Raw genomic sequence first — 26345 nt, forward strand, 5'->3', positions numbered from 1 at the left:
TGGCCCTAGTTTAGCTGACAAGTCTGCAAACGTATCGCTGGTTCATTTGCAGCTCTGGCTGGGGCTGGTTTTTTTTTTTTTTTTCCTTAGAGGTCACAAAAAAAAGAGGGGAAAGCCTTTACATGGATCTTTGATCAGGCAGGACTTGAAAAATTATTTTCTAGGAGATTCTCTACCCTTAATGCCACAGGGATTACGGGTGGGAATAGGGGCGGGGAATGGCCTACCAAGAACAGCCTGTGTCAGAAGTTAGAATACAGTACACTACCTTGCCTTGAACACTGTCCCCAACCCTATGTGCCTCCATATTATCCAAGGAAAAGAGGTGGGCAGCAGAGAGGGTTGGAAGAAGGTAGGACAGCTGGACTTCCAGATATTCATCTCAAAGGAAAACAATGACAGACGCTGAAAAAATGACCAACGAGTCTCTAAGGTCTGCCTGCCTTGGCCACCAGCACTGGGTAACAGGCATGTGCCACCATGCTCGGCTGTTATGTGGGCGCTGGGGACCTGAACTCAGGTCCTCACATGTGTGGCAGGGTTTGGCTTTGCAGCTCATCATAATAGGTAGATAATGACTAGCGTCTTCGTGTTTCTGCAGGTAGTTCCAGACTCGGATGGGATCGTTTTTACTGGTGATGCCCTATCTGGAGTGTATAGACATGTCTGTGCGCATGCACACACACACACACACACACACACACACACATGCATGCACACTCGCACACACATGCACACATGCATACTTAGGCACTCACAAACACACACCTGCACACTCACATGCACACATGCACACATGCACACACGCACACTTGCACACACAAACTTGCTCACATACACTCACACACAATCACACACAGACACACACACACACACAGAGGTCATATGACAATAGATAAATCCTAAGACAGACAGAACCCTTCCCAAATGGTGGAATGTGTCCTCTGAGGAACTCATCTGATGTGGGGGCAAATGTGGAATGCTCATGCCTCTGCACAGCCCTCCTGGCCCTAGACACCTGCAGTTCTGGGCAAGAAAGGCCTCCAAACTGCCTTGGAGAAACATGGTAGTGGCTGTGATGATCACAGAGATGGTGGTGGTGAGGGAGAGGATGATGGTAGAGATGGTGATGATGGTGATAGGGAAGATAGGAATGGTGATGGTGATGATGAAGATAGTGCTGATGGTGACGGTGGTGACCATAGTGACTGTGCTGGCGAAGACACCGCCAGTAATGCCGGTGGTAACGGGTAACAAGTGTGGTGTTTCCTCACTCCCACTGGGCTTATGTCTACTGTGAAACCAGTAGACGATCACGGGGTGGATTTCTGAGAACAACAAAGATGGGGAAGAAAAAGGAGGAGGATAAAGAGCCACAATAGCAGAAACCGATTGCTCCTTTATCAACTGAGGGCTCCCTGGCATTTCCTCACCACTGGGCTTCTGTGTTGAGCGTTCCACACTCATGGCCTCACTGATTCCTCACCACAATCAGCACTGTCTGCGATGAATGCCTGGAATTGTCCATCCCAAGGACGATTAACTAGAAGGTCAAAGAGGTTAAGGGTCTTACCCAAGGGGCAGCAAGGGATGGGGCGAATTTAATAATCCAGGCCACGAGAGAAAGGAAAGTGCCCAATACAGAGTGAGTGGGCGAGTGTGTAAATGGATGTGTGTGAGTGTGTGAGTGTGTAAATGGATGTGTGTGAGTGTGTGAGTGTGTGAGTGTGTGAGTGTGTGAGTGTGTAAATGGATGTGTGTGAGTGTGTGAGTGTATGAGTGTGAGTGTGTGAGTGTGTGAGTGTGTAAGTATATGAGTGAGCATTGTGAAGGTATGCTGAGTGTGTCTGAATGTGTGTATGAGTATGTGTGAACATGTGACTGTGTGAGTGGGTAAGCGGGTGATAGTGTAAGTATGGGTGAAGGGATGTGAGTGTGTCAAACTGTGAGTGTATGAGCATGTGAGCATTGTGAAGGGATGTGAGCATGTGTGATTGTGTGAGTGTGTGACTATGTGTGAATGTGGGTGAAGGAATGTGAGCATGTGTGAGTGTATATGTGCATCTGTGAAGCATTGTGAGTGTGGCTGTGAGTGTGTGAGTGTGTGAAGGGATGTGAGTGTGTGAGTTATATGAGTGTGTGTGAGGGGTGTCTGTGTGAGAGAGACTCTAAGTATTGTTGTTAACAAGGAAAGTATATCTCAGCCCAGGACAACAGCTTCCCCTGACTATGAGGACCGAGCAGCTGCACCAGGCAGTGGAAACGCGCATGCGCATCCAGGCATCTCTGTGTCTGAAGCAGAACACTGACTGACAGCTGGGACTGGCTCCAGCTATGGCGCTGACTAGACAGAGCTGCCACCATGAGCATTTCTGCCACGCATGATACAGTCTCGACACAGGTCTGTTGATGGAATAAATGATCACGGTCAATGCCTCCCCCTGTCTACCTGGGTCTCCCACCCGTGTCTCCCTTTCAGCTTAAAACACTAATCGCCAATCGTTTACTTGCCTAGTTCCCATTCATTACTAGACCCAGGTCAAATGCCTACACACAGACACACACACACACACACACACACACACACACACACACTACACATACATGCTCATTCACACACATATATACACACTCAAATTCATGTATACAAACTCACGTGCATGCACACTTTCTCAAACATATATCATACCACACATACACTCACATTCACACACACATGCACACACTCACACATATGCACACACTCACACACATTCAAACACATTCTCACACACATACACACACTCACATCAGACATGTACACACACCCATGTACACACACTTTCTCACACACATGCTCACACACATACATACACACTCACATACATACACATACACTTTCATGTACTTTCTCACACACATGCATACATACAAACTCACACATATGCACACACACACACATGCACACGTGCTTTCTCACACACAACCACCCATTTACACAGCACCGTAGACCAGGTTTGATCCTTGTGCTATGGCTCATGATGTGAACTCTGCCTTCGTAATTCCCCAGCACTACAGTCCACCCATGAAGCAGACTGGTCTTTTTTAGCATTTCTGAAGAAACGTCATGACCACATCAACTCTTTTATTTTTTAAGATTTATTTATTTTTATATAAGCAGACACACCAGAAGAGGGCATTGGATCCCATTACAGATGGTTGTGAGCCACCATGCGGTGCTGGGAATTGAACTCAGGACCTCTGGAGGAGCAGTCAGTGCTCTTAACCACTGAGCCATCTCTCCAGCCCCACAGCAGCTCTTACAGCAGAAAGCATTCCATTGGAGGCTGGTTTACAGTTCAGAGGTTTAGTCCATTACCACCATGTTGGGGAAGCATGGCGGCATGCAGGCAGACTCTGAACCTGCCTGGAGCTTCTGAAATCCCAAGACCCACCCCCAGTGGCACACTTCCTCCGACAAAGCCACACCTCCTAATCCTTCCCAAGTAGTGCCATTCCCTATGAACCTATGGGGACCATTTTCATTCAAAACGCAAGACTAAAAACTCTTTATTTTACTAAGTTATAAGCACTGTGGAGTACTGGGTTCCTATCACCTTATTTGTCCCAATGTTCTCAACAGTTCCAGAGAGCCCAGATCAAAGTGAGCACTCAGTAGATTTAGAATCTGTCAATGTCCTTGTACCCTTGACAGCCACACGGTGAGAAGATTTGGCATCTGAGTATTAGACCCCAAATCTGCTGGTTTAAAGAAAAACTCCATGGTAGTCATCGTTGATGTACAAAGAGAGATTGAGTTGGGTTTTTTGTGTGTGGGTGGGTTTTGCTTGTTTTGTTTTTTTATTTACAAAGCTTGGGAACGTGCTCTTCATTAAAACTCTTAATGATTTTAGGACGGCAGCAAGTGTCCGCGGGGCGAAGATGGAAACCCAAACTCTCCTTCTTGGGCATCCCTAACCAGAACATATGTCACCCAAAATGTTCCGACATCCAAAACATCAGGAGCACTAATCTGAGTAGGAGATTCCCCTTCATACACGCCGGTGAGGCTTAAAGTCAGAGCGCAGGTGCGCTGAAAACAGCACACAAAATTACTTCCACCTGATGTACGTAAAGTGTACAGGAAGTGTACGTTTGTACCTGAGTCCCACTCCGACACCCCAAGGTTCCTGTCCATTGTACCCTTGGCAGCCACACAGTTCAAAGACAGTGGAAAAGACAACTGTCCCCAAAACCAAATTTCCAAAACATGGTCCCAAGCACTTGGATAAAGGATGCTCCTCCTGTGTTTAGATGGTCCATTTGGCCAAATGAATGGGTCAAATGGTCCAGTTTGTCTGAAACTAATGCTTAAGATTAAATACGTATCGCTGGTCAGTATTTATCCTGTGTAACCTTTGTAATTCAGACCCTCGGATCCAGGAAAGCCATGGACCTGGTTTCTCTATTGTAGGTGGGAGACATGGGATTTTGTTTGCTGTTTCTTCATGATTAATTCACACTTCTCAAGAACTCTGTGCTCGGGGCTGGAGAGATGGCTCAGCGATTAAGAACACTGACTGCGGGGGCTGGAGAGATGGCTCAGAGGTTAAGAGCACTGTCTGCTCTTCCAGAGGTCCTGAGTTCAATTCCCAGCAACCACATGGTGGCTCACAACCATCTATAATCAGGTCTGGTGCCCTCTTCTGGCCTGCAGGCGTATATGCAGGCAGAAAGCAGTATGATGTATACATAATAAATAAATGTTAAAAAAAAAAAAAAAAAAAAACACTGACTGCTCTTCCAGAGGTCCTGAGTTCAATTCCCAGCAACCACATGGTGGCTCACAACCATCTGTGATGGGATCCAAAGCCCTCTTCTGGTGTGTCTGAGGACAGCTACATGTACTTATATATAATAAATAAATCTTAAAAAAAAAAAAAAGAACTCAGGAAAAAGTACCAGGTAGCCTGTATTAAATGAATAACATGTGTGTAATTGGCCTGCCAATTGCTCCTTTTCCTGGGTTGGTGAAACACACATTGATGTTTTTGGTCATTTGAAGGGTGTGGAAATCAAAACCTGGGTGTTTGAGCAGTAGGCTTGGGGCATGGCTCATTACCACAGTGAACATGTGTCTAATATTCATGAGGTCCTGCGTTCCAGCCCCCAGTATCAAAAGCGAATTGAAAAACAAACACAAACAAAAAAGCAACACTGGCTTGTTTTTGTTTTTGGTGTTGTGTGTGTGCATATGTATGTGTATGTGTTCCTGTTCACATGTACCTCTGTGCTTGTGGTCGTGCATGCCCGCACGTGCCTATTGAGGCCAAAGGTCAGCATGTGGTATCTTCCTCAATCACTTTCCACCGTACTGTTTTGAGGCAGGGTCTCACACTGAACCTGGAGCTCACTGATTCAGTAGGGCTGGCCAACCACCTACCAGGATCCTCCTGTCTCCACTTCCCACCACCCGGATTATAGGCGTGCATCCCACACCTGACTTTTGATGTGGACACCGGTTGGGGATGGAGGTAGGTCCTCATGTTTGTAGCAGCCACTTTTCTTGCTGGGACAGCCCCCAGACACCGGCCAGCACTAAACTTCTGTAGTGGTTTGAAAGACAATGGCACCCACAGGACCGTAAGAGTCTTACTACTAGGGAGTGTGGCCTTGTGGTGGGTGGTGGGTGTGGCCTTTGTGGTGGTGGGTGTGGGCTTGTGGTGGTGGGCGTGACCTTTGTGGTGGTGGGCGTGGCCTTGTGGTGGGCATGTCGCCGGGGCGGGCTTTGAGGTCTCAAGCGAAGCTCAGTGGCTCACTCTCTTCCTGATGATCGGTCCATACGTAGAACAATCAACTACCTCTCCAGCACCATGTCTGCCTCCCTGCCACCATTCTTCCTGTCATGCTGATAATAAAGCAGACCTCTGAAACTGTAAACCAGCTCCAATTAAATGGTTTCCTTTATAAGAGTTGTCATGGTCATGCTGTCTTGTTACAGCAATAAAACCCTAATTAAGTCAGCCTCCTAGCTAATCCGCCGCTCCATCTATTGTGGGTGACAGACGTACAAAACTGAAATTCCTGGTGGTGTTGTCGATTAACTGCTGGTCCATTTTAGATGCAGGGGCAGAGGCAAGAGGCTCTCTGTAAGCCAGCCTGGTCTACATATGGAGTTTCTATACAGTCAGAACTAAATAAGAAAGAGACCCTGGCTCAAACAAAATATCGACAAAAATACCAGTCCCTAAGCTGTCTACATGGGGAGCCTCAGTGCATCCTATTTCAAAACAGTTCGGGGAAAGACATCTCAGAGAACCCAGGCCAGGATGATATCTACAGTGAGATAGAACCAACTTTTAGACCAGCTCCTGTTATGGTTTGATTATGATGAAACGTCACCCACAGGCTTTCTTTGAGACCTTCTTCCTGGCTGGCTTGCTATCCTGAAAGGGACAGGATGATGGGGCGGGGCTAGCTGGAGGAAGTAGGTCACTGGAGGGGCGGGCCTTGGAAGGTTATACAAGGTGCCCAGACCTCTCACATCTCTCTTCCTTCAGTCCACCATGCACTAAAGGAAGCCTCTTTATCCCAGACTCCAATCACGGCGATATTCTGCTCCAGCACAGGAGGCCAAGCAAACATGGATAGAACCCTGAACGGAAATCAACCCCTTCCTCCCTCAATTTGTTTCTATCAGGCAATAGGCAAAAGGGAACAGGAAGGATTCCTTAAGGCCTTTGATCCTAATGCCCACATAAATTCAGTTTGAAGACGTTGCATCCCAAGGTTCTACTCCTGTGGACCATATTATATTCTTGCTCCACTCTACTTGGGAGTGGTGGGTTTGAAATACCAGGGGGTGAGCAGGACAGAACACATGGTGGGAAAAGTCAGCCACAAGCCTCCTTGATTCCTCTTCCCAATAGCCATCCCTCTATTCAGTCAGAAAGAGAGAGAGAGAGAGAGAGAGAGAGAGAGAGAGAGAGGAGAGAGAGAAAGACAGACAAATGGTATCCACTTCTCATACACTGTTTTAAGCACATGGCATTTATTAGGCATTAATGGGCGCACAAATGTAAGAAACGAGTACTTGATTTTTCACCCACCCACCCCCTTAAGCGACATAAAAAGACGAGATCACATAGGACGCTCACGTGCAAACACACTCACAAGCTTGCGCATTCTCAGCCACATAGATTACCCTGTTCTGTTTATTAGGGTCAGTTTAAAAAAAAAAAAGAAGGAAGCAAAAAGAGAGAAAAAAGAAAACACAAAACTTTAAAAAAAACAAGAAAGGAAAGAGAGAGAGAGAGAGAGAGAGAGAGAGAGAGAGAGAGAGAGAGAACACAAATGCAGTTTTGAGTACCAAATAAAATTAAAAGGTTTTGGTCAGCCCCCAGGCTGGGTTTCATGTTACTACTTAATTAGAATTCCTATTTATAAATAAATAGTACCAGTAAAATATTACATCTGAGGAAACCCTACAATAACGTCGTACTTACACACTTTTTTTTAATACTGTTTTTCTGCTTTTGATGCGTGTGGTTTTGTGTCCCAGGTGAGTGGCGCTGGGGGAATTTCTTGGAGGCCGAGGCACTGGTAACAGTTTCCTTTCCTGTGGCACCTGGAGCTGTTTTGCTCTACATCCGGGGATCACAGAGGAGGTTCGAGCCAGCCTGGGGCTGACGCTGATGTCACTGTTCTTTTTTTCTTTTTAATCACAAAGTGTGCTTATTTTCACTTTCTTTTTCTCCCGGACAACAGGTAAGCGGGGAGTTTGCGCCCCTGCTCTGTGTCACAGTTCTGTTCCTGTGTCACCCAGGGCTCTTTCAGTTTAACGAAGCAAGGTTTCAGGCAGAGGAGTTTAGGTCCCATTTTAGCCGCAGATGGCTGGAGAGACCTGGAGCTGGGAGGAAATGGTGCTGAGGAGACAGGGTGCCAGACCGAGCCCGACATCCTAACTCCATCCGCTCAGTAGAAGGCAACTCGGAATCCCATGATGCTGGGGAAGGCAAAACCAAACCGAAAGGAAAAAAAAAAAAAAAAAAAAAGGCAAAACCCAATCCAAAAACTAGCAGGTTAACTCAACCTTCGTAGACATCTCACATGACGGAGGTAGGTATTTTTGTTAGAGGAGGGTGGCCGATGTACATTTTAGCTCATTTATCGGAGGGAAGCCCCAAAAGTACGTGTTTTGAGACATCTCTGTCTCTGCTCTCCCTCCATTCAAGGGACTGGGTCCCAGTAAGAAAATTTCAAAGAAAAAAATATATTATTATTTATTTTATAACAAAGTCAACATTAACACCGAGACAGAATGCCTCTCACCGTGCGCTGGGGTCAAACACTCAGTGAGGCCATATGGTCTAGAACCCAAGAGAAACAATCGGGGAATGCGTCTGGGGCGCTGTGTGTGTTCCTGTTCGATGAGAGTGGACGCGGGGCAGGATGGGACTCGTCTCTCTTTCTGTTTGTCCTGTCGGTTCTGAGACGCAGTCACGGTTTTGGAATGGTGGCTTCGGGCCACTGATCTCATCAGTGGCTGTAGGAGCTCCGGGTACGGAGGTTAAAAAGGGTGATATGAGCTTCGCAACTGTGGAGTTCTCGTCGCTACTGTCCCTCACTTCTCTCTCCTCTCCAGTCTCTCTCTCTCTCTCTCTTGCTCTCTCTTTCTCTCACTTTCCCACCCCCCAACCATTCTCTGGCATAGGTCGGCCCTTAGCTATTCTCGCTCCACTCTGGCACCATGCCGACGCCGTGTACCGAGTGATACTGGTGGGGAGACAGGGTCCTGGGCACGCCGTGAGTGTAGAGGAACTCAGGGGGCTGGAGGCTGCCTGGAGACTGAAGGCCAGTCTGAGGCCCGCATTGCCTGACCACAGGCTGATGGGTCACTGAGGTCTGGTGCTGGAACATCCCTTCACCAAGCTGGGGAGAACCATGGTTGGCCATGCCAGCTAGCCGAGGGACCAGGGGCCCCGAGGTGAAATGAGCAGAGAAGTGCTGGTAGGGGAGACGGTCCATGGGCTGCACGGTGGTAACTGTACAGCTGCTATAGGAAGGCATGCTGGGCCATGTGTTACAGCTGATGTCCTCCAGGCTAGGCACGGGCTCGCTGGGTGGAGCGGAGCTGGCATACATGCAGGCCTGCCGCTGGGCTGACTCTGTCCTGTACGAGGTACTCAGGCCCTGCTGCTGGGGGTAGCCAGAGCGGTAGAAGGTGTCCTCCTCGCTGGGGGAGGTCTCCATGTACGGCTTCTTATAGGGGTGCTCGGTGCTGGAACATTCTTCATCTGCAAAGACAGGAAGGATATCAGTTACCCCACGCGATGGATAGAACCAGTGGACAGCCACTAAGCCTGAGAGTAGAGGCTGTCGGCTCCAGCCTCCATTCTGACAAAAAGAAGACAAAACAAAAAGTGTCATGGGCACACCCTTGGGCTGTGAGTTTTAAGCCAAAATCTTGACCTTGAATGAATTCAGTTTCCCCATCTGTAAAATGTAACAATGTCCTCTGCAGCACTTCCTACAGGGGGGAACATTGAAAATTAAATGGGAAAATATGTCCAATAACCAGCTGATTCAGAATATGGTACCAAAAGAAAAAAGCTATTAAACACCTTATCATCATCCCTGACACTACCACCACCATCACCACCATCATCATCACTATCACCATCATCACCATCATCATCACCACCCCCACCACCATCATCATCATCAACATGTTCTTATGTAGCTCAAGCTAGCTTTAACATCCATATGTAGCCAAGGAGAACCTTGAACATCTCACCTCCTGTTTCCCCTTCCCCTGAGCCAAGATTACAAACACTCACCACCATACCTGGTTTTTATGTGGTTCTGGGAATTGAACTGAGAACTTTTGGCTATACTAGACAAGCACTCTACCAACTGACTGCATTCTAGCCTTCTTATTAATGATAATAATTGGTAGTACATTACCTCATCCAGCTGTCTATCATTCCAAACCTGGCATTTAGGCAGCAGTAAGACAGATAAACATAGGTCCAGCAACAACAGTAAAATCAAATGCACACAGTGTTGGTGACGCCTGGCTGTGTTCTAACCACATCCCACAAGGTGACCCACTCAGTCCTCACAACAACTGTTCGAAGTGGATTAGTCCCATTTTACACATGAGAGAAAAGGAACACAGAGGTTAAGAAGCTTGCTCAGGGACTCCCACAGTGGCCGATAATGGAGGTGGTGAACCGGCTGTCTCAGTATGAAGTGTCTGCTCATCAATGTCACCATACACGAAGCAAACATTAAATACCCATGTAGTGGGTAGGTAGATGAATGGTGGATGGATAGGTGGGTTAGTGGGCAGGGTCATGGTAGCTATAGGTGGGTAGATACATGATGGATGTGTGGATGAGTGGACAGATGGATGGATGGATGGATGGATGGATGTGTGGAGGAATGGGTAGATAGATGGATGATGGATGAGTGGAGGAAGGGTGGGATGGATGGATGTGTGGATGGGTAGATGAATGGATGGCTGGGTGGGCGGAGGAATGGATGGAGGATGGATAGGTGGATGACTGGCTGGATAAATGATCAATAGATGGATACATGTGTGGATGGATGCATGAATGCATGGATGGGTAGGTGGATAGTTGCATGAGTGGATGGATGAATGACAGGTGGATAGGTGACTGGATAATGGGTGAGTGGGTGGGTGAACAGCTGGATGCCTGGATGGATGAATGCTGGATGGGTATTTGGATGCTGGTGGGGTAATGAGTGGATGGAGAGGTGAGAGATGAATAGGTGGATGTGTGGATAGATGGTTGTAGACTGGATGGGTGATGGATGGTGGACAGATGGAATTTGGAGCAAATCCCCTTCACTAGCTGTTGAGTCAACACTGCCCCCTATGCCACTATTTCCTGTGAATTGGGCCATGCCCCTCTTCTGCCCATTCATTGGTCCTGGTACAGGATAAAAGAGATAACTTCATGGCCAGAAGAGTCTCCCTTAGGCACTCTGGGGCCACTGGCCCTCTTGGGAGCTAACCAGTGTGCTAGGGTAGGTCATTTCACAGACAAATTTCCTGAAATGGGACATTTTGAAAAGTATGCACACAGCCATTTCCTATCACTCTAAAGGGGGACAAAAACTTCCTAAGACCCAGCACCCAGGCTAAGAGCCCTGGGCACGTTTGGACAAGGATTTTTCTGTCACTGTGTTGCCTGTGGGGAATCCACTCTCCCAAGCCATAACCACTGACGCACATTAGCCATGCGGATGCCATTGGATGATAATATTAAATTAAGGAGAAAGTCAGGGAGGGGATTTGGTCAAAACACATCACATGTATACCTGTAAAGCTCTCCACAAAACCAGAAGAAATATCGGTGCGGAAAGTCCTCTGGTAGCCTTCAGAACATCTCTCATTGCTGGGACAACATGGCCCATTGTTCTGATGGAAGACCTGGTCTCTAACTGCTACCAGCTGCTTCCTTCAAGGAGGCCATACTTGGATATGTCTGCCAAGGCATCACCTCACACACACCCATTCCTCAAGGGGAGTTTGACCTCCCCAGGGACTGAAGGTCATCTTTTCTCATTTTCTGATCTCTTCCTAATCAACACATGTAGAAAAATTACATTCGAATCTAGGGATACACTCTAGATATGATCTCATGTGCGTGCGTGTGTGTGTGTGTGTGTGTGTGTGTGTGTGTGTGTGTGTGTGTGAAGAAATGAGAAGGGGAGGGAAAGAAAGGTGGGGAGGAGCCAAAGGGCCTTTGTCAGGAAAAGAAACATCTGCCAGCCCCTTTTGGGAGCCAGAACCACCATAGTTAACATGAACAGTGTGGTTGAGTTTAGCTTATCTGAGCATTAGCTTGTGTCTGTGTGTTTTGACACAAGGTCTCCATTTTTAGTCCCGGCTGGTCTATAGCTTACAATCCTCCTGCCTCAGCCTCCCGAGTGCGTATCTCCTTGGGTTTCACACTTTGTAAATGGGGACAGGTGTCACAGAGCACCTGATACCCCATCAACACCCAGCAGGCTGCAGCTGCCCCGAATAGGTGGCATGTAGTCACTGTGGGTACTGAGCCCCTGGAAGACATGAACAGATGGTTGCTGTGAGGCACACCCAGGGTGGAGATAGCTTTCACCCCACGGCCTTCAGGGTCAGATATCAGGGGTGCAGCTCACCTTGGGAGTTGGGAACATTTTTGTGTATATGGGCTCATTATTCAACCTCTATCCTCTCTGTTTTAAATGAGACTGTCATTCAAGCTCAGGGTGGGCTGTGTCTTGAGGCTTTATGTAAAGGGGCAGGCCGGTGCGTATGCTGTATGCTTGTCTTGAGTGGACTCAGTTTTTGCTTTAGAAGACCTAAAAAGAAGAGAGGAGAGAAGGAGGGAGGGAGGAGGAAGAAGGAAAAGGGGAAAGGGAAGAGGAAGAATGGGAATGGGAGGAAACTATTGCTGTCCTTGTGGAGTAGATATAAAAGGGAAGTCGTCTCATCCATGTGTCTTTCAAGGATGGTCAGAAGTCATGAAGCTGGATGTTGGACTACACATGAGGAATGAACTACTTACTAAACATTTATGGTGCGACCCCCAACTTCATCTCACAGCGACCCCTCAAAGTGTCTGTCCTTGCTCCCATTTCTCGGGAGCAGGCAGTTAACCCCCAGAGGAGGGACAGGGACAGGAAACCAAGCGAGAGTTGACTTCTCGAGCCTATGATGCCTGCTTTGCAATGGCCGGTGTTCTCCACCTGGCTACCCGACTGGTATTCCCTGAGTTCTTCCCAGTGCCAGGCAGTGTGCCAGGGGCTATGGATGGAGCTGTGATAGATATAGGCAGATAGATACATGTCCCCTTAGCCATCTGGGGGCAGCACATGAAGAAAGCTAAGTATCTTGTCACTCAGAGAAAGCACCGGAACATAAGGCTTTGAGTGAGCATTCACACATCCATGAAGCCTTTGAGTTGGTTAATAAGACAGACCCTCAACTGGATAAGTGTAGATCTGGCTTCCGCCACACAGCGACACAGGTAACCGTGTTCCCCGGGCTGACACCCGCCTCCCCCTCCCCCACAGTGTGGGTTGTACCTGCCTGACAACATGCACATTTGTTTTTAGCTGGACATTTCTGCAACACATCTGGGAACCCTATGGGGTACCCAAACATTTATACCAAAAAAAAAAAAAATAAGTCAAAACACCCCCACCCCCAAGAAAAGTGCAGTCACTCTCACAGGTGCCCTGTGCACAAAGTGCCAGTCATGCAGATGTTTGAAGACATCCAGATGTTTTGCGATGTTTTTGTTTTTCTACCACCTTTCGGCTAGTTAAGGTTTTGGGGCTCTTGACAGTGCCGCCCCCAGACCATTTCCATGTCTGCCACCTTGATTCCTTCCCTCCAATTCTTCCTTCTGCCCACCAGACCTTGTACCCAGAGATCTCACTGTTGCTGGGCTCACAGCTTTGGGCTTTTTATTATTATTATTAACTAGGGCGTTCCCCTTTCCGACAACAGAAAGTACAGCTGCAGGGTACTCTTGGCAGGAGAAAATAAAATAAGGAACTTTTTCTTTTTTTTTTTTTTTAAGTTTCTGATCCCTTCCAGATTCATTACAAATTTAAATGGGGGGTGTGGGAGAATGATAAGAAAAAGGTCAGAAAATCGTAAAATTATACATTCCAGTCTGTAATACCCAGAAATATCTGGTCCAGAATGCTCAGACAAACTGCAGGCTGGCTTCCTGATGAAGGCTCAACCTGAGGATCCTCGGATTCCTCCCAGGCCTCATCCCAGGGTCTGACTTGAGGTCAGACGTGATCAACGCACTCCATGTAATCTCTGAGTTTGTCTGGGGAAGGTGCGGTTTTAGTCTTTTAATAGTCTGGGTCGAGGGGTTGGGGATTTAGCTCAGTGGTAGAGCGCTTGCCTAGCAAGCACAAGTCCCTGGGTTCGGTCCCCAGCTCCGAAAAAAAAAGAAAAAAAGAAAAAAAGAAAGAAAAAAAAAAGGAAAAAAAAAAAAAACTCCAATAGTCTGGGTCGAGTTTAGCTTCCCTGGTTGTGCAAAAAGCCATAACCAGGAGTCAAGTGTTCCAGAGGGGCTGGCCAGGGGCCTGATAATTCTGCTTCAGAGCGTGTGTAGGAAAAGTGGTCAGCTACACTCACCACTCTGCTAAGTCTCTTGAGTAACAGGGAAGTTCTTCCCTAAGTCTGGCCACCCAGTCACTGTAGGAAAAACTCTGCTTCTTTGGAATTTTCTAGAAGTATGTGTTTGTTTTCTTTTTTCTTTTTTAAACTGGATAAAAATCATTCAGTGGTGAACTCAGAACACTGGCTTTAAGGCACATGCATCATGGCTCCAATGCTTAGGCTCCAAGTAGCTGTGGATAAAGGCCTGAACCGCTCCAAGCACAGTCCCCTAACTGCACATGGGGACAATCCCCAAACTCCTCCTTAGGTTTAATTAAGGAAATACCAAGTCTGTCTGCCTTGCCCTGTGAGTCAGCTTAGTGCTTGTAATCTCTTACTTCAAATCTTATCTCTCGGCATAACCTACGTCTACTCCCTCTCTCCAGTTTTCTCTCTCAGCAGACTAGGCAGATGGCTCTCTGAAGGTCATCCAACGCTCAGAGGTATTTGGGTGGATTCCAGCCAGAGCTGGAAGCTTCTCAGAGCCGCTTTTTAACTCCCTGATCCCATTGAGCAAATAGGGTCACAGTTCCCAAGTGGGTCACACATCCCTCGCCGGCTGAGTTCACACCGGGAAATGTTGTGGTGGCTCCACAGACAGAGACTCTGGAAGCCAGAAGTATGGAGTTCTCAACGAAGGGGTATGCAGGGAGTCAGCAGATGGCTGTAATTCAGACCTACTGAGTCATGAAACAGTAAGGACGGATAAATGGGTGAAAGGATGGATTGATGGATGGATAGGATAGTTGGGTGGATAAGAATGAAGAGGTTGGTGGGTGGATAAATAGGTGGATGGGTGGGTGGGTGGATGGATGGACAGATGGACAGGTGAATGGATGGGTGAGTGGGTGAATTAACAGGTAGATAGATGAATGGATAATGGATAATGGATGGATAGATGGATGATGGTGGATGGGTGATGGATGGATGAGTGAGTGGGTAGATTAATGGATGGATGGATGGATGGATGGATGGATGGATGGATGGATGGATGGATGGACTGATGGACAAGTGGATGGATGGGCAAATAGGTGGGTTGATAGGTGGATGGATGGATGGATGGATATATGGGTAATGGATGGCTGGATGATGGATGGATGAGTGAGTGAGTGGGTGGATTAATAGGTGGATGGATAGATGGATGGATAGGTGGACAAATGGATGGATGGGTGAGTGGGTGAATGAATGAATAAATGAGTGAATGAATGAATGAGCACATAGATGCCTAAACAGAATGATGGTTGGATAGAGAGATAAATGAATGGATGATAGATCCTGAACACTTATGCTCCTAAATGGAGACACTGGGTCTCATGGGAAGCCCTCAAGTTAAAATGGAAACACCCTGGCTCAGACCCCATGACCACCACACTGCGAGTTACTTGCCTTCCCCATGAGAATACATGTTTCGTAAGAGCAGGTCTCTCTCCTGCTTGCTTTCTCCCTACAGGGCCCAGGGTATAAGTGCTGTTAGTATTTGACGTCTTCACCCGGCTCTGTCACTCACCACTCTAACCTTAGAATCTGATATTAGTACAGAGTACATCATTTGTCCCCTAAGGGGATTGGGCATTCACCAACTCAGGCTGCCCTGAATAATTCAACTAAGGGAAGACCCTGAAGTTGCTTTTAAAAACACACAGAGTCAGGTCAGGTAGGTAAAGGCACCTGTTGACAAGCCTGGCAACCTGAGTTCAAGCCCTGAGACCTTCATAGTGGAAGGCTTGATTGAGTTCACTCCTGCACATCTTTCCTTGAACTTTACAGGCTTAGCTTTACCGTGATATATGTGTACACACACACACACACACACACACACACACACACACACACACACACACACACACAAAATATATGTAAAGTACTCAAAACAAACCTCACAGCCTGGGGAGAAAAGCACACTGTAGAACCATTTCTATTATCTCCCTCTCCCCCTCCCCCTCCCCCTCCCCCTCCCCTTCTCCTCTCTCTATAGATGACCTCCCTTTGATAGCCAGTGCTGTAATGCCTTTGCTACATCTTTATTTGGGTCAGTTTGTTCACTAATGAAAGGATGGTGAGAGAGTCAGGGTAGTCAGAGGAAGGACACTGCAGTGCTCCCTCTGGTCCTCAGATCCTGGGTTTGATTGAGTGCCATTGATAAAAGACCTGCCCAGCTTTTTTCACTCCATCCAGTAGGAGAGATAGGCTGGAGACAGCCTGGTCCTAACAGGAGAGGAGGCCGCTGGCCCACCGGACCCTTTGACATTGCTTGGGGCCTGGCTCCTGGGCTGGCTGGAAGGCAGACAGACAGACAATGAGAGGAAGTCAGATAGCAGGGCAGGCTGGGGCCAGGGGGGAAAACCACCCACAGAGATATCACTCCTAGGGAGTCCCAAACTGGAAGGAAGCCTCCCGATTTGTTATCTCCTCACACCGTGGGGACTGATGATGAATTGCCTTGTGACCCCATTGGCTTCTCTGTCACCCAGGCTCCCTTTGGGGGTGGAAATGTGGAAGGTGGTGAGGAGAGCAGAGGTTTCTGGGAAGACAAGAGGCTTTCTTCAGAGCATACGCGCACACACACACACACACACACATATACATACACACACACAATACACACACATACAAACATGCACACACGGGGTTGGGGATTTAGCTCAGTGGTAGAGCGCTTGCCTAGCAAGCGCAAGGCCCTGGGTTCAGTCCACAGCTCCGAAAAAAAGAAAAGAAAAAGAACAACAAACACGCACACACATACAAACACACACACACATACAAACACACACACACACACACACACACACACACGTGCCCCAAGTCCATTGACTTCACTGTGGATCTTGGGCCAGGACACTCAGTAGTTAGGGAGCTTTGGGGAAACACCTGCATCTGTCTGAGTTCTAGCATCCAATCTGAAAGTACAGAGGGGAACATTTTTTTTCACATTCTCATCTCCAGCCAGTCCCCAAACCCCCTGCTTCCTCTCACTTCTGCAGCTGTGAGTCATGGTGGCAGCCCTCACTACCTACAACAGGTGTCTGGTATCATTTCTGTCCCCTCCTATCACAGCAAAGTGGCACTGCTAAACAAAACCACTAGCCGTGACACTTGCAGGCTGCTGACCCCCTGATGGTCTCCCACGGCTATTCAGATAACACTGGAGGCTCTAATGGAAATAGATTAGGGAGCATCCAGCTAGCCCCGCCTTTCTCTCCAGTCTTTGCCCTTCGGTCTGGGCACCCACATGCTAACCCTTCCCCGAAAAGGGTACATACCCACCCAGTCTCTTACCCTTCTCCTAGCTGCCTCCCACTTTCCCCGATTCCACACCCAGTCTGTTCTTACAATTTGATACTTATTAGCAATTTGTGGCTATGTAGGCGTGTGCGTGCATGCATGCGTGTGTGTGCGTGTGTTTTCTCATATTTGCATGTGCCTTGTACATGGAGATCAGGGGACAGCCTGAACTGTAACCCCCTCAGGTACCATCCATCTTGGTTTTTAAGACAGGGTCCCTCATGAACCTGGAACTTGCTGGCTAGGCAAGGCTGGCTGACCAGCAAACCCCATCACCTCTCCAGCACTGGGACTATAAGTGTGTGCCTGCCCACACACGTGACTCCTTTTATACCTGGATTCTGGGGAGTCAAGCTCGTAAGGAGAACATTTGCCGACTGAGCTCTCTCAGTCCAGACCCCATTCTCTCATCACTTGGGTGATGCTCAGCCTGCTTGGGACAGACAGTGTGCTGCTTGGGACAGCATGCCCCCTGTAGAGGACAGGGAAGGGAATCACGTATTTTGGGGGTGCTCAGCCATGCCAGTAGCAGACCAGGTACTTCCCATGTAGTCGCTCATCATCTCCTCATCAATGTAACTGGTAGGACTCACAGTTATCCTCCAACTGCATCAGAGGTACTCAGGGCTCAGAAAAGTAAAGCTATTCCCCAGGGTCACCTGACTGCAAACTGCCAGGGGTCGCAGCCCTTTCTGTGGCAAGAAGACCCTTACTCCAGCCCTGCCGTGATGATTCTGAATTCACCTCAGGAGTCTGAAGGTCACCTAACCAAGGAGGCTACCTCACTTGGCATTTGTGGCTTTCCCACCACATCTGTACAGAGAGGGCGTGGCTGAGGACCATGCTGTGACTATTGACCCTAAACAGGGTTTTTTGTTCTTTTAAACTCTGCCCCTCCCTTTGGTCTGGCATTAATTTAATCGACAGGGCTCCCTAATGCAAACCTGCTGATCTCTTTATGGCCATGTAGGACCTATCCCTGCCACGATCCCCCGCAGGAGATGACACGTTGAGTGTAGTGACAGTATCACAGAGAAGGACGTGTGGCAGTGAGCATCACAGAGTACAGAGTGCACGAACAGGGCTTTTTTTAGCTTCTGATTCTACCTTCAAGAACCACTGACCAAACAGGTACGGTGGTGTGTGCCTGCACCCTCAATGCTTGGGAAGCTGAGGCAGACGACTGGAGATTCAAAACCGGAATGGCCAGGCGATGAGTCTGAGGCCAGCCTGAGCTACACGGCAAGTTTCAGACCAGCCTGGGCTACAGAAAAAGTCTGAGATAAATGGTGAGGCCCTGTCTTAGAAGGAAAAACCCACGAGTCCTTTTCCATTACACCTCAGTCTAACTCATACCTACATTGGGAGACGACTTGCTCAGAGATCAAGCCAAGCGAAGACCCTTTTAGCTGTCACACTAGGTAGGACATCTGTACAGAAACTCCTCCTTGGATACTCTTTCCCTCTCTGAGAGTTGAGGGAACAGACGAACTTGGCGCATCTGGTATCCAGCCCACCCCGGGGCGGATGTGGGGGGGGAGCCGGGCTGGGGGCTGTTGGGGTGACATTGTTCAGGCCTTGGAGATCCAAGGAGTTTGAATGATTTTTGGGTCCATCTGGAAGTCAGACATCATCCCCAGGCAACGACCAGTGCCAGCATGTCTCTCCTCCCAAACACGGGGATGGGGCAGCCGGGCTAGTCAGTCAAATCTTGCTTCCTCCCTCTGGGAAGCCAGGCTCCTGAGAATTCTACTACGACATTTTTGCTGGTGGCACCTGGGTTGAAGAGCTTAACCAGAAGTCCAGAAACAGGTCACTGGACTTCTGAAGGCACAGAACTGGTGCTTGCGGAATGAGGGGCAACGAGCCAGACTATGACTTAGGTGTTTGAGCATAAAACAATGGCCACGGACTGAGCCCACCCCGGACAAGCAGACAGCATACACATAAGCCTGCACCTTCACACCAAGCCACAAGACACACCTGAGCTTGAATGACAGTCTCATTTAAAACAGAGAGGATAGAGGTTGAATAATGAGCCCATATACACAAAAATGTTCCCACCTCCCAAGGTGAGCTGCACCCCTGGTGTCTGACCCATGTATATATGTGTTATGTGTGGGGTGAAAGCTATCTCCACTCTGGGTGTGCCTCACAGCAACCATCTCTTCATGTCTTCCAGGGACTCAGTACCCACAGTGACTACATGCCACCTATTCGGAGCAGCTCATCTGCTGGGTGTTGATGGGGTATCCGGTGCTCTGTCTCCATTTACAAAGTGAGGAACCCAGGGAGAGATACACACTGGGGAGGCTAAGGCAGGAGGATTGCAAGATATAGGCTGATTGGGGCTACAGATGGACCTTGTGACAAAACACACAGACACAAACAAATGTTCAGATAAGCTAAACTCAATCACACTGTCCATGTTAACTATGGTGGTTCTGGCTCCCAAAAGGGGCCGGCAGATGTTTCTTTTCCTGACATAGGCCCTTTGGCTCAGACAGCTTAGGGAAAAATCATTTTCTCATTTGATAAAGGAGTGTGTTCTGTATGAATGGTATGTGTGTGTTTTGTGTGTGTGTATATGCATGCGTATATGTTTGTGTACATGTATATGTGTATACTTGTGTTATGTGTATATGTTTATGTATATGTATGTGTATATACATGTGTATTATCTGTATGTTTTTGTGTATATATGTGTGTGTATGTATGTGTGTATATATGTGTATGTTATGTGTGTATGTATATATATGTATGTGTATGTATGTGTGTTATGTGTATGTTTTGTGTATATGTATGCATGCATTATATTATGTATGTGTATATGTATGTGTATATATGTGTGTGCTTGTATGTGTGTTATGTTGTTATGTGTATGTATGCATGTGTATATGTATGCATGTATATATGTATGTGTTGTGCATATGTATGTGTGCATGCATGTGTGTATATATGTGTGTGTTATGTGTATATGTATGTATATAATATATTGTTATGTGTGCATTATATGTGTATGTATGCATTATATGTATGTATGTGCATATATATGCCCTTGAATGTCCATGTTATGTGTATATGTATGTATGCATGTATATCTGTGTGTTATGTATATGCATGTGTGTATGCATGTGTGTTATGTGTATTTGTATGCATGTATATATGTGTTATGTGCGTATTATGTGTGTATGTATGCTTATATGTATATATATGTATATGTGCATGTATATATGTATTGTGTGTATGTGTGAGTATACACTTGTGTATATGTATGTACACATGTATGTATGCATGTATGTGTGTATGTGTATATGCATGTATATGTATGTGTGTATGTATGTGTACATGTGCTACATACATGCATGCTTTATAAATAAGTAAAGTAAATCTGGATATTTTACATCCTCTCCAAGGAGAGGCTGCACTGAGAGACACACTAAATAAACCTCTTACTTTTACCTACATGTTTTAAGTTTCTTATCACCTCTATATTTCCGTGTTACTTACTTAAAAATAAATAGATAAATAAATAAATAAATAAATAGCAAGTGGATGTCACTGTTCGCTCCCCTCCCCATAGTGGTGAGCAGTAAGGGCAGAGCCCCAGCAGGCCTGCCACACTCACCTTTCCTCTTGGTACAGTGGTAAATTTGGCTGTGCTCCTGGGCCAGTGGGTATGGGTTAGGTGGGGGCAGAAGGTCCTGGGAGGGGCCGGAGACACCATTCTCACACTGGTACTGGGACCCTAAGTTAGACGAAGTGGAGAGAGCTCGGGTCTCGCTGCTGAAGGGGCTGTGGTTGGCCACTTTGTGCCTCACGGTGCTCCTGGGAACCACAGGATACTCTTTACTGAAAGGAAGAAGACAAATACATATTTGCTGGGCCTTGTGTCCATGAGTCCACCAGAAAAGTCAACAAAATAAAGACCCGAGAGGAGAGGAGTCTTTGATGATCCAGAGACCAGTGACTCCTGGCATCCCAGGTTGTGTATATATCCAGCACTCACTTCTCACATCTTGTACATCAGGCAAGTAGGTCTAAAAACAGCCCTATTACAGTCAGAAAAGCCAAGGGGGTCTCAGACTCCCTCTCCACCATTGTCTCATGTGAAATTATTTCCCCCATCTGCATATCTTTGAACTATCCAAATCAAAAGCCAGAGGCACTGCCTAGAGGTTTAGACTTAACCTCTGAACTTTTTTTTTTAAGGCTGTACTTTTGCCCAAGTAGAACAGACCACTCTGCCAGTTGGGTGCAGCCTTAGGATTAGTCATTCTAATCCAGACAGATTCCCTGATTGTAACATTTTAAGTTGATGTCTTTGTCATGCTACCATATCTAACTGCTTTATGGCTTGGATTTTCCCTCAGGCAAGACGGCTTAGTGGGTAAAGGTGCTAGCTGCACAAACATAGAGACCTGAGTTCAAACCCTGGAACCCATGTAAAGGTGAAAGGAGAGAGCCACCTTTTGAGAGATGTGCTGCTCTGATGTCCACATAAGAGCATACTCCACATACAAATCACATTCACCATGTGTACACACACATGCACACACACACACACACACACACCATCGTCATCATCATCATCATCACCACCAATAATAATAAAAAGAAGAAGAAGGAGGAGAAGGAAGAGGAGGAGGAGGAGGAAGAGAAGAAGAAGAAGAAGAGGAAGAAGAAGAAGAAGAAGAAGAAGAAGAAGAAGAAGAAGAAGAAGAAGAAGAAGAAGAAGAAGAAGAAGAAGAAGAAAAGGAAGAAGAAGAAGAAGAAGAAAAGGAAGAAGAAGAAGAAGAAGGAGGAGGAGGAGGAGGAGGAAGAGGAGGAGAAGGAGAAGGAGAAGAAGAAGAAGAAAAGGAAGAAGAAGAAGAAGAAGAAGAAGAAGAAGAAGAGAAGAAGAAGAAGAAGAAGAAGAAGAAGAAGAAGAAGAAGAAGAAGAAGAAGAAGAAGAAGAAGAAGAAAAGGAAGAAGAAGAAGAAGGAGGAGGAGGAGGAGGAGGAGGAGGAGGAGGAGGAGAAGGAGAAGGAGAAGGAGAAGAAGAAGAAGAAGAAGAAGAAGAAGAAGAAGAAGAAGAAGAAGAAGAAGAAGAAGAAGAAGGAGAAGAGCAACAACAACAACAACAACAACAAGGAATCCTCGAGAGGGCTGGAGAGATTTCTCCATAGTTAAGTTGGGTTCCCAGCACCCACATCATAACCAACTATAACTCTGGCTTCCAGGAAGCCAACGCCCTCTTGTGGAGTTTGTAAGTATCTGCGCTCATGTGCCTATAATCCCCTCCTCCCTCACATATACATAATTTAAAATAAAATTTAAAAATTAAATAATTTTCAAGGGACTATAGTGTTGAGAGTAGAATGAAGGGGTCGCTGCTATTGGGTTAAGTAGGGAGAAGAGAGACAGGGAAAGGGGGCGGGAACAAAAGGAGGATTAAAAAGATGGAAGCCACAGAACCAGATGAGGCAGAAGCAAATGCATGGCTCACACAGCCCGCCGAGCCTCCACCCTTCCAGGTTCTAGGAATCTGGCCCCTCCGAAGCTGAGGATGTAACTCAGTGGAGAGTTCTAGTGTGCATGACGTCCAGCATTTGATCCCCAGCACCAAACGAGCCTGCGTGGTGGGTCACACGTCTCATCCCAACATTTGGGAGGCAGAGGCAGGAGGATCAGGGGTCCAAAATAATAACAACAATGATGATAATAACTTGATAGCCACTTCAACACGATTAGTCTCCTGTCTAGAGTGTGTGTTCTAGGAACTTAATCGCAGTATTTTTTGACACTCGGCCAGAGACCCTTAGCACTAGACAGGCTAGGGACATATTCTGACCCAAGGCACCTATGGATCAGGAAACTCCTAATGTCAGAGTTTGCTTATGCATTATTTATTTCTTTAGTCATGATCTGGAATCAAATATCTTTCCAGGCATTTTTTCTGCAGTGATTTTTTGATCTGAACAGGTTCAGTCCCACTATGAGCAATCACATGCGTAAGACTAGGTGCTTGAGGTGCTAACGCAGCTCCTCTCGTGCAACTAAAATAAGTGTTTGTTGGTGGAAATTCAAGTGTGCAACTGGGACTGGAGGTGTAGCACAGAGGTAGAGCACTCACCTCACATGCATCAGGCCCTCCGTTCGATCTCCAGCAGAGAGAGAGATAGAGAGAGACACAGAGAGACACAGAGACACAGAGAAACAGAGAGACAGAGAGAGATAGAGAGACAGAGAGACAGAGAGAGAGACAGAGAGAGATGGAGAGAGAGGATAAATAGATGATAGAAAGATAGATGATAGAATGATAGATTGATAGAAAGATAGATGATAGATGATTGATAGATAGGTGATAGATATATGATAGATAATAGATGATAGATAAATAGATAGATGATAAATAAATAGATTGATAGATGACAGACAGACAGACAGATGTGGATGTGGCTCAGTAGCAGAGTACCTGCCTGGCAAGCTTAAGGCTCTGGGCTCAATTCCCAGCACCCCAGTTTGTTGACTAACTAATTAATAACAGGGTAAGGGTGCAGCTCAGTAGTAGAGTATTCCTGTGGGACATACATAACCCTGAGTTTTAAAACCCGAATGCCATAAAAAAAATTGAAATAAAATAAAACATAAGGCATACACTACACAAGTCCCCATATGCACTTTCACCAGCAAGAGCCCATGGCACCCTTCCCATGAAGCTGCCATGAGTTTATGATTGCTGTGCCCATTTTACAGACCAGGAAACGGATCCCAGAGTGATTAGACAAAGATCCAGAACTGATCTTTAAGTTCTGATCTTAAGATGCAGCCAGAAAGAATTCTAACCCACCTATTCCGTAAACGCTCCTTTCAATGTCTAAAGCAGGGGCCAGGAATCAAGACCCACTTCTATGCACCAGGGATGTACCCTTCTCTGCTCTCTGCACCTCTGCCTCTGTTATGAGGAAACACATCACAGTGACCAGGCAAGGGACACACGGGAGCTGCCAAGTTTCCATGACACTCAGACCCACCACTGATGACACCCAAGAGCCTCTTAGCTATGCTTCCCCGGGGGCCTATGCCATCTCGGATCCCAGCTGGGATGTGCACCACGCAGCCACCAGTCAGCCAGGAGGCTAAACGAAAAGGCATTAGCTTAGGAGCACTGGCTTTGTGGTTCAATCCATGTAATGGAAAAAAAAAAGAAGAAGAAAAGAAAGAAAGCACAATAATAAAACAGCACCAAAGCCATCAAACCTCACCAGCAATTCAGCTTGAGTCTGCTGAGGTCAAGTGCTGGGCTGTCAGCACTCCAGGAGGAAGGGAGAAATCGTTTGGGGTTTTATATGTTTAACGGTGATGGTTATTTTTTTTAATTAAAGAAAATAAGCTTCCAAAAATATTGGCTGAGGGAATTTACAAGGGAGCGTACCAGCATGCTCCGTGGAATTCTCCCATCCAGCCTTGCCAAACTGCAGAATTACTCACCCCAAGAAAGGCCAAACCCTGTTTTATAAACACTTCCAGAAGTGGAAAAGTGATATTATCCCCAATAACCACATGTCCCTCACAGCTTGTTTCCCTCTAAGGAGCTTCAAACATCTTCTCCAGCATGTATCAAGAACATCTCGTTTAGTGCCTGAGATTCTTTGTCCTGAGGCCATCTGACAGGTGTCAGGCTGTGGGCAAGAGAAGGCGGTGTGCCTCCTCTGTCCAGTGAGGGGAGAGAGGGAAAGAAAGAGGGAGACAGAGACAGAGATAGACAGAGAGAGACAGACAGAGAAACAGAGACAGAGACAGACAGGCAGAGACAGACAGGCAGACAGAGAAAAAGAGAGAGAGAGACAGGGAAGGAAATGTCTGAAGTATACCACAGCAGAGTGGTCCCCACGGAGCTCCTCATGAACCAATCAAAGGATCGATCAGTCAGAGGGGCGTTAACATCTCTCTGGTGGTATCACCATGGTGCCTTGGATGGGAAGGAGTGTGGTTTTCATCTGCAACTTAAAAATATACACGAAGAAACCAGAGCACTGCAGAATTACAGTGAAGGTTGAAAGGGCCTGTGTGTGTGTGTGTGTGTGTGTGTGTGTGTGTGTGTGTGTGTGTGTGTGTTAGCCATGGAGAGCAGGTTTTCACCATGATTAGCACCACCACCATCCCTAGAATCGTCATCGTCGTCAGCATCACTAAACACCACCATCACCAGCAGCACCGCCACCTTCATCATCCACCATCATCACCATCTTCAATGGTAGCAGCAACATCACTACCATCCCCCACCATCATCACCCACCGCCGCGATCCGTGTACCGGCCACCGTACTGACCGCCTTCAATGTCTTCCCTCTTTTGAGCCCAGATCATCCCTCATTTCATGGAAATAGTTAAGCATTATCATACGGATAAGAAAACTCACGTTCAGAGGGGCTGGGCTGAAAAGAGACCACAGTGGGTGTTATTCAAAGTCCATTCTACTCCCAAACACTTGAGGAGAAACTTGGAGGCGGTGAAGCTCCGCCTGCACACTGTCTGTGTGGCAAGCACCTTCCTATAAAGCAGGCTAATGAAGACAGGATTGGGGGCCTGCTACAAGAGGGCAGAGTCCGGGGTCACTGGGCAAGGCACACTGCTCATGACGGCCTGCTGCTTTTGCGGTTCGACTGTCCGTCCATCCGCCATTTCCATCCCTGACCGCACCGACCAGCCTGATCTGAGGCACCAGACACAGCCAGATCTTGAGTTCCTTGGCTCTCCCTGGGTGCTATAACCCACAAACCAGACCCTCCCTGACTCAGGCTCCCTGACATTCTGTTCCCCGCGAGAAGGAGGGTGGTGAATGACGCCATTATCCACGGGTCTGGGTCGTAAAACATTACAAGGGAATATTGAAACCGAGG

General features: G+C 47.1%; 1 protein-coding gene across 5 annotated transcripts in view; it reads right to left on the bottom strand.

Annotated features, from left to right (window-relative positions):
* Nucleotides 1-3122: 3122 nt before the first annotated feature.
* The window catches only part of Tbx5 (T-box transcription factor 5), a 56798-nt gene continuing 33575 nt past the window's right edge, over nt 3123-26345 (bottom strand). For 4 of the 5 annotated variants that reach the window (XM_008769230.4, XM_039089491.2, XM_017598339.3 and 1 more), the window contains 2 exons: nt 21090-21313; nt 3123-9275 (listed from right to left, as the gene is read on the bottom strand). In XM_008769230.4, coding sequence (XP_008767452.1) covers nt 8701-9275; nt 21090-21313 — 799 coding nt within the window. In that variant the 3' untranslated portion in view covers nt 3123-8700. 5 annotated transcript variants of the gene reach the window in all.

This window comes from Rattus norvegicus, chromosome 12 (genome assembly GCF_036323735.1).
Source record: "Rattus norvegicus strain BN/NHsdMcwi chromosome 12, GRCr8, whole genome shotgun sequence".
In the NCBI taxonomy this organism is placed as follows: Eukaryota; Metazoa; Chordata; class Mammalia; order Rodentia; family Muridae; genus Rattus; species Rattus norvegicus.